The 9,659-nt window shown below is 41.0% G+C and overlaps 1 protein-coding gene across 1 annotated transcript in view; it reads left to right on the top strand.

Moving 5' to 3' along the window:
• The first annotated feature begins 369 nt into the window (after nucleotides 1–369).
• CLDN10 (claudin 10) overlaps nucleotides 370–9,659 on the top strand; it is a 34,660-nt gene continuing 25,370 nt past the window's right edge. Inside the window, exon 1 of the mRNA XM_032785009.2 lies at nucleotides 370–597. Coding sequence (XP_032640900.1) covers nucleotides 378–597 — 220 coding nt within the window. The 5' untranslated portion in view covers nucleotides 370–377. The remainder of the gene's footprint in view (nucleotides 598–9,659) is intronic.

Raw genomic sequence — 9,659 nt, 5'->3', positions numbered from 1 at the left:
AGGGGAAAGGAGGCTCTGGAAATAAAGTTAGCGCGAGTGGCTACGAGGGAGGGAGAAAGGTAGCTGCGCCCCTGGGCCGGGGCTGGGAAGACACCCCGGCTCTCCCGGCGCAGCAGGAGGAAGTGGCTAGTCTCCCCACGGGTTAGCAGACAGTCTCCCCGGGTAGGATTTCGCAGACAGGGGGAGGATGCTCCGCGGGCTGCAGGGGTGGGGTCTCTTGGGCTGCAGCTCCCTCTGCTGATTCGGCTGCAAAGCGGGCGGCTGCCGGGCCAGGTGCTCTGTGCAGTTCCTCCAGCGGGCGCCTGCTGCTCCGGGACCGTTTCCCTCCGCCTCCTCCTGCCGCCGGCGCCCCGGGCTCAGCTCTCTCAGCATCCCCCATGGCCAGCCTGGCTGCGGAGATTATCGCCTTTCTGCTGGCCATCTCGGGCTGGGTGCTGGTCTCCTCCACGCTGCCCACTGACTACTGGAAGGTCTCCTCCATCGACGGCACCGTCATCACCACCGCCACCTTCTGGGCCAACCTCTGGAAGACCTGCGTGACCGACTCCACCGGCGTGTCCAACTGCAAGGACTTCCCCTCCATGCTGGCACTGGACGGTCTGCACCAGCCCCTGCTGGGGCTTCTTATACCTCTTTGCTTCTCTGTGTCTGTCTGTCTGCCCGCCTGCCAGCCACTAGGTTGGGGTAGGTGCCCAGAGCCCCCCTGGCTAATAAGCAGCCCCCCGGAGCTGCTGGCCTCCAGCGAGAAGGAGCTAGGCTCATTGATGGAGCACTATATACACACATCCCCAGAGCAACGGGCCTCCTGCAACACAGCTGGGGAGACCTCTTAGAGGGGTCCCAGATGAGAAGAGCTGGCATTGGGGTGACACCCTCTAGCCAGCCTTTCTAGTGATCTGCTACAGCTCGGGAGGCAAGAGGTTAATTATTTGGTGGAAGAGATTATGAGGGTTTGTTTGCTGGGGTCCTGAGAGTGCTCTTTATAACAATGAAAAAGACCAGAAGAAACCTTTTCAGAAATCATATTTTGGCCTTTTCAGCTTCTGAATGGGATAGTTTGGGGGGATGACAGTAGCAGCAATGGTTAATGGAGGGATTTCTCAGAAAATTCTCAGCAGTTTAATTTCTTTTTGGTGCAGTTCAACTCTGTTTTTTGCTATTCAACTAGTCTTACTTACCTGTCATCGGAAGCATTCTTTTGCTTGGTATAGCAGCATAATCTGTATTTCAAATCAATGCATCAACATAATACCTATACAGAGAGAAACAATCCTGGCTTTTTTACAGTTGAATAAAATATAGTTTCAAACATTGCATGTAAAAATACCTGTTTATCAACCATAAAGAATGTGCTTGTTTCCCAGGGCAGTAGGGAAGCCTGTTTTAAATACACCCACTGGAACATTTTTAAAATAGCCCCCAGCATGAATTGTTTCCCTTCTATTTTTACTTTGCTGAAAATCAGATCTTAAATGCAAATTTTAAATATTACTTGATGAACTTATAACTTTCCTCAGGCAACTTTTTTTAAATTAACAGAAAGATATTTCACTAGATACAGTTTACATTTAATATAATTCTACATCCTGCTTTCTCCTACTATCAAGAATTATTTATTTTCCACTTGGAAGCTCAACAGTGCATCTGGAGTTGATAAGAAAAGAAAGGAAGCTATTATTTCTATTCTCTTATTTGTTTTTAAGCTATTGCTATATTTTCCTTTATTTTTTGTAGTGATTGGAGGGTAAGAATGTAATTCTTCTGTCATTAATGTTCTTTACCTTTTTACTAAGTGATTATTAACTCAGATGTAATTACTTAATTGATATATAGTAGTTTAAAAGTTTGCAGCAGGTAGGTAGGCACAAATATACATTGCTTAGTTTTGAAGGGATCATCAATATAGAATCAAAACTTTCAATTTTAAAACAGTGTTTAAAGCTAAATATTTTATTGCTGCAAATATCTACTTTTGTGTAATTTTAAGAGGAATCATACACACTTGTTAGGCAGGAAGGATTTTTCTTAAAAAACCTTTACACCATTTTGAGTAAACTGTATAGACAATATGTTGCTTGCTATGTTACTTGTTTCAGTGCTTAATCTACTGCCTGTTATATTTAACTGTTGCTCAACTTTTTATTTGAAAGGTTGAAAATGATGAAGGAAATGTAGGCAATTTCTAAAGTTCTAACGACATGATTATTATCACAGTGCAATGGTCCTACAATATATCCCACCAACAGTACAGATAACCTCTGAGATAACCTGCTGATATTCAAAATATATACCTAGGCAGACAGAAGGTGTTAAAACAGGAATAATCATTTCTGTAAAACAAATCAGGATCTACAGTATTTGGTATACTAGGATGCCCCCTTTTGTCACGTGTCTATGAGAGAAGGCAATAATATTTCTGATGTGGAAACTGCCTTTTAAAAATGGTTGCGAGCTGAATGGCTATAGGGGATTAATAATGAGATATAAAACCTTTAACTTATCTCTCCTATAAAAGGTCCCACTAGAGCTGATCAGAGATACAGTGCCAGGTTAATGTAGGTCACCTTGAACTACTTGCTTATGCTGTTCCTCATATATGGACAAATAGAGGAGTTCACACCCGAATCCTGCCACTTGTTCCATGGGTGCAGACCACGGCACCTGCGTAGCATCAGAGGGCTAGATCCTCAGATATTGTAATTTGTCTTGGCTCCATTGATTTAAATGATGCTATGATAAATTACATCAGGTGTGAATATGGTTCACTGACTTTAATAAGGCGGCACTGGTGCTGCAATCCTCCTCATTGGAGTCAGTTGGAGGATTGTATTAAAAGGCTGCAGCTATTAGGCCATCTTTCAGAATTCCTAGGGCTGTCAAGTGATTAAAAAAATCAATCATGATTAATCACACAATTAAAAGATTACTCACACTGTTAATAATAGAATACCATTCATTTAAATATTTGTGGTTGTTTTCTACATTTTCAAATATATTGATTTCAATTACAATACAGAATACAAGGTGTACAGTGCTCACTTTAGATTTATTTTTATTACGACTATTTGCGTCGTAAAAAACAATAATTTTTTTTTGAATTCATCTAATGCAAGTACTGTAGTGGAATCTCTTTATCATGAAAGCTGAACTTACAAATATAGAATTACATAAAAAAAAACTGCATTCAAAAATAAAACAATGTAAAGCTTTAGAGCTTACAAGTCCACTCACTCCTACTTCTTGTTCAGCCAGTTGCTCAGACATATGTTTGTTTACATTTGCAAGAGATAATGCTGTCCACTTCTTGTTTACAATGTCACCTGAAAGTGAGAACAGGCATTCTCATGGCACTGTTGTAGCCCATCTTGCAAGATATTTACATGCCAGCTGCACTAAAGATTCATATGTCCCTTCATCTTTCAACCACCATTCCAGGGAACATGCTGATGATGAATTCTGCTTGATAACAATCCAAAGAAGTATGGACTGACACGTTTGTTTTCATCATCTGAGTCAGATTCCACTAGCAGAAGGTTGATTTTCTTCTTTGGTGGTTCGGGTTCTGTAGTTTCCATCTGTAGTTTTTCATGCATTGAGTGTTGCTCTTTTAAGACTTCTGAAAGCATGCTCCACACCTCATCCCTCTCAGATTTTGAAGGCACTTCAGATTCTTAAACCTTGGGTCAAGTGCTGTAGCTATCTATCTTTAGAAATCTCACATTGGTACCTTCTTTGCGTTTTGTCAAATCTGCAGTGAAAGTGTTCTTAAAATGAACAACATGTGCTGGGTCATCATCCGAGACTGCTATAACATGAAATATATGGCAGAATGCAGGTAAAACAGAGCAGGGACATACAATTCTCCCCCAAGGAGTTCAGTCACAAATTTAATTAACACATTTTTTTTTTAAAAGCATCATCAGCATGGAAGCATGTCCTCTGGAATGGTGGCCAAGCATGAAGGGGCATACGAATGTTTAGCATATCTGGCACGTAAATACCTTGCAATGCCAGTTACAAAGGTGCCATGGGAACGTCTGTTCTCACTTCAAGTGACATTGTAAATAAGAAGTGGGCAGTATTATCTCCTGTAAATGAAAAAAAAACTTGTTTCTCTTAGCGATTGGCTGAACAAGTAATAGGACTGAGCAGATCGGTAGGCTCTAAAGGTTTCCATTGTTCTGTTTTTGAGTGCAGTTATGTAACAAAAAAAAGTCTACTTTTGTAAATTGCACTTTCATGATAAAGAGATCACACTTCAGTACTTGTATGTGGTGAATTGAAAAATACTATTTCTTTTGTTTATCATTTTTACAGTGCTACAGTTCAAATATTTGTAATAATATTAAAGTGAGCACTGTACACTTTGTTTTCTGTATTGTAATTGAAATCAATATATTTGAAAATGTAGAAAACACTCAAAAATATTTAATAAATTCCAGTTGGTATTCTGTTGTTTAATAGTGTGATTAAAACTCCAATTAATCGTGATTCATTTTTTAACCACAATTAACTTTTTTCAGTTAATTGTATGAGTTAACTGCAATTAATTGACAGCCCTAAAGATTACTAAATCTTCTTTTTACCTGGGTATTTAGTTCCAGGCTTACTTTTTATTAAGGGATGTACAATAAAGCTTGTGGGATCAGGAATATTTGATTAAACAGAATTCCAAAGAGAAGAAAAGATAGGACTGAAAGAAACATTTAAAATACAAAATCAAGAAAATATGGACTATCTGGTAGTTTGCTTCATCCTTCCTAGCAAGCACAGTTCAAGTTAACTGATCTGCAGCTGAATGTTTAGTTTTTATTATGCAGCTACAGTTCACTTGGACACAAACTAGTTTGAAAGGAAAAACTTACAGGGCTTGATCTGGTCGCCCTGACAAAATTAATAACTTAGAGGGAAGCAGGAATGCAGTCAATAGCTCTAATAATAAACAACGTAGGGCCAAATCCAGGACACAACGTGAGTGAATGACAGGGAGTGTTAGGAATGGCATCATCCCTCAAAGCCAGGGCAGGATGTGGAGTGACTGAGGAGAAGCTGAGGTTTGGCAGGTGGATCTGAGTAGCAACGGATGCAGTAGCCAAACCTATGCCCACATTCCCCTTCTGTGGGAGGCTGGAGAATCTGCCAAGGAGAGCTTTCCCCCATCTCCCCCGGCATGGCCTTCCTAGGACTAAGCTGAATTCCAGTTCCTATGATCAAGGCAATGTAGGAACTGCATCCTCCCTATTCCCCTGGGTAGGGAAGCATGAGGGAGTGAGGAAGAAAGGAGGAGGATCAATTGCTCCATCCCCGTTGCCAGGCTCTAGCAAGCAGGGCTACCCAGCCCCATGCAGGGAGAATGTGCTGCACTCTCCATGAAGGTGGGTAGCAGTGTCCATGCTCCCCCTGCACTAACAGTCTGTATATATGTGTGTAAAGAAGAGATTAGGGTGTGGGGGCGCCTGGGAAGAACACCTTTGCTTTCCTTTGGGACAAGGCAGCTCTATAATGCCTCTTGCTAGGCCCTATGTATAATGGGCACAATATAGCCCAGCGTGTTTAAGGGCCCAGTCTGACACTTCTTACACAGGCAAAATCATCGTGTGGGGTGGAGTGGAGGATTGTCTGAGTAAGGAAGGCACAAACAGGCCTTTAATTTACCACCCTTTTAATTTTGTGTGCTGCTGATCACAGACATAAACAATAATAAAACAACCAAACAACATCAGCATATCATGTACAGCATTCCACACCAGTGGATCAAATAACACATTAAAATAACAGAGTTGAACAAATATGTACTTATGAAATAAAAGGGGCGTTATAGCTTAGAAACCTGTATTGAACCACAAATGCTATGGGTGTGTGTTTGAAAAGGGAATCTGTGCAAGACCTATAAAGCAATCTCACCGTTTCCCATGATGTAGTCTTAATGATAGCATAGCAAGTATTTATTTTATTTATTGAAAGCACCCATCCCCAGAGCATTATACATTTTTCCGTTAATAGATGTGGGAGCTCCACATAACTTTTTGTCACACATGACGACAATGAGACGCTAAAGATCATTACCTAACCAGATTCTTTGGAATGTGAGACAAAACGTATTTGTTAAAAAAAAAAAACACCCTGAAATAGTTTTCTATCGGAATGTTGCTGAACATGCACAATGTGGTGAAAACACGTTAGATGCTCCTAATAACTATTTTTTTCCTACTCTATTTAAAATGTGTCACTTTCAGTCTGTTTGGCTGTTGTTTATCTGGATGCCCAACAGATGCATATAATGATACACTAGTGCCAAATAATTAGTGGTGGCAATATGTGTGTGGAAACGGGGGGACTCTGGTCTTCACTAGAAGATACTGAAGAAGTACCCCTTGGCAATCCCCCTTTTGACTTGTTTGGCCTTTCTAAATTGTATTGAGCAATGTCATGTTCTTATTAGCTAGTTTGTATCTAAGAAAAAATCAACAAATCAAAAAATGTGTCACTGCTGTAACCAAACATATTCATATGCAATAAATTTAACTCTGGTCCAAGCAAGCAGAAGTTGGACTTGATAAAAAGATCATTACCCTGGTTCTCATTTCCAAGTCAATCTCTAACAAATCTTCTGCAGCTATCTACATGCTTTGCAGTTTTCTGTATTGCCCGGCACCATAGTAACTAGGTAACTCTCAGGTAAATTTGAGCTGTATAATGAGGTCCCTGGTGGAACTCATGGAATCTTCTCCCTGGCTCCCTTGTTTCATTTACATTGTCAACATTTTAATTTCTAAATTCTGCATTAAAAACACCCTAATTGGATGATTTCTTTGGTGAGCTGCATTGAGCTGAGTCTAGTTGGCCTACAAAACTGAGAACTTTTGGGCAACAGATTCCAGTGATATTCCAAGTCATGGTATTTCTACTAATTGAAACTGTTTCCTGTTTGGGTGAGTTAACTATTTCTGGCAGTCTCACTACCCTCTATTATTTCCAAAGTGTGCTTTGACCTTTACTAAGGAATGAATCTCAGCCATGTTGTTTTTTGCATAGGCTAGTTATTTTTGGTAAATGTTTAATATTTCTCCTAGGAGATTTAGCCATAAATTAAGCTTTAGAGTACCTCTGGGTAAATAAATTCATGCTTCAGCACCTTAATGTGTTAATTAGCTACTAACAGTGGCAGTAAATTGGACCTGTCAAAAATAATGGCTTCCTTGGCCAGTTTTCATCTACTGCTTTACCTAAATGGTGTTACCACAAACACATTTCCAAAACAAGGAAAACAAGGTGATCAGAGGTTATGAATATTTATATTGCTATAGTTAAAAATGAAGCAGCTTATTAGCTACATATGTACATACTTATGTATTTTTTTAAAGGACTAAATTTTGAAGTTCCTGTTAAAACTTCACTCCTACTGACGTCATTGTCGGCTTTGCCTGAGGAAAGAGTGAATAAGAGTGCAGGATTTGGCATAAAAACAGGTTAATTATCAGTGGAACAGGAATTGAAACAATTTTAGACTGTCATTCTCCTTTTCTCCTGGCAGTCTACTACTAATAACATTTCACTCTATCCAAGTCAAGTATATGTGACTTTTACTACATAAACCTTCCCACAAGTGGGCAAGCCTTTTACAATATGTGCTGGTGCAGTCTAGAAAATCATTCAAATTACTCACTGTTAGCATACCCAAATATTTTGGTTTGTTCTCATAACTTTTAGTCACTAACTTCTTTCTGGTTTTTGGGAACAACCCTAAACATTTGGAGGTTCTCCTATGATCTATTCCATAGTGGTTTAGCACAGATCATGCTGGAAGAATTCCTCCTCTAAGGCTCAGTAGAACAGTGTGTGGGAATTTGATTGCATGCTTAGCTTTGCATACATTTTGCTCATGAACCCTATCAATACTAAACACTTTCCATAGTTACTTTGAGCCAAATATGTGCATGTGGAGCAGATGGGAGACAATGGCATTCTGACTCCTGAGTGAGCTGTGTTGCCAGGAGGCTGGGTCTGGGGAGCATAACAAAGGGGTAGAGCCCTGTGCGGATACAAAATTTCTATCTGCATCTGATCTGCAAAAATGCTCCATGGATAGCCACAGATTTGCAGGGCTTTATGGAGGGGTTCTCTCAGAACATCCTACAGGATCTGCAGAACTGGGATCTCAGGGAACATCTCTTGTCCTCTCTGGATGGCCATTAACTCCGTCCCCAGAAGAGAATATCTATTGGGTCTTCTGTTCACATTTTTGTCTCTGCTGCTTTTCTGCAGCTAGGGAAAAGGGGGGAATATAGACCTTACTTTAAAAAAAAAAACCTCTGCTCCACTTAAAATGCAACATGTGCTGCACATAGGAATTCCAGAAGCAAACTAGAAAACTATATGGGAGTATCCAGAATACTTTTCCAGCTCACAGCTATTTCACAGTAATGTTAGTGTAACAACTTTGTAGCAAGCTAAGATGTCTTGCATATGTTTTTTTTACGCACTTTTTCCCCTACATTTACTTTGCTACATTTATACATGTGTATACGTGACATATATTGGATGTTTGTAAATAGTTCAAATTTATTAAGATTAATACTAGTTTCCTTCAGCAGACATTTGTCACAGGTGTGCTATATAAATAAGAGATAACTATATTATAGGCAGGGCTGGTTGCACCATTTATTTGCCTGGCAGTTCTCATTATAAAATCCTGTTTTCAGTTATTATTTTGCCAAACTTTAACTGTTTGAGTTAAAATCCATGCCAAGTGTCTACCTCAGGCTACCTTTTTTGGGCGGTGAAGGGGGCTAAAGGGGGGAGAATTTCAGCCAGAACAATTCAAATATTTCTTAGAATGAGGCTAAGGAAAAATACATTGATTTGCAACATTAAAAAAATTCTGGGAATTTTTTCTGTAAGAAGTTTTAGCACTGCCATGCTTTGGAGCACAGACTTGAAAGGTGGCAGGGGAGTGGCCTTTGTTTCAGGGATATATATCTTGTTGTTCCTGTAAAAACGAGCCCACATTGTGATTGAAAAAAATCACAGTTCACACATGCTCAGTCGAGACTTCTTAGAGTTTAGTAAGTAAAATCGCTGAAAACTCTTCCCTCACTGATCATGCTCCAGCATCTCGCAGCTCCTAAGCTAGTGCTGACATGACTGCATGCATTAGTCCTACAGAGCAGGTTCCCTCCATCCTAAGGCTACAGGGGCAAAGCCAGACTTTCCCTGCTTTTGGCTGCTCGGGGCCGGGGTGGGGCCAGACACTAGAACTGAGAACAGGGAAATTCTCTCCTGTGCTCTCAGTGACCACCCTGTTGGTGCTCAGGCTCACTGGAGAAGGAAGCCACCTGACTTAAATGCAGAAAGCATGGGTGCTGACTCCATGGGTGCTCCAATAGTGGGTGCTCAGCACCCATTTTCAGCCCCACGGATCAGTTCCTTCTCCTCCCCCACAGCTCTCCCACCTGTCAGTGGGCCCTGCTGATCAACTCTTCCCCATCCCTCCCAGCCTCTGTGATCACCTGTTCAACAGCATGCAGGGGATACTGGCGTAGGGGGTGAGGACCAGGGGCAGAAAGGGAAGGGGGCAGGAAGAGGCGGGGCAAGGGCAGAGTGGGGCCAGGAAGAGGTGGGGTGGGGTTGGGCATTTGGAGGAAAGAGTGGAGTGGGGG

Source organism: Chelonoidis abingdonii, chromosome 1 (assembly GCF_003597395.2).
Source record: "Chelonoidis abingdonii isolate Lonesome George chromosome 1, CheloAbing_2.0, whole genome shotgun sequence".
Lineage (NCBI taxonomy): Eukaryota > Metazoa > Chordata > Testudines > Testudinidae > Chelonoidis > Chelonoidis abingdonii.
This window is presented reverse-complemented; position numbering and strand designations above follow the sequence as displayed.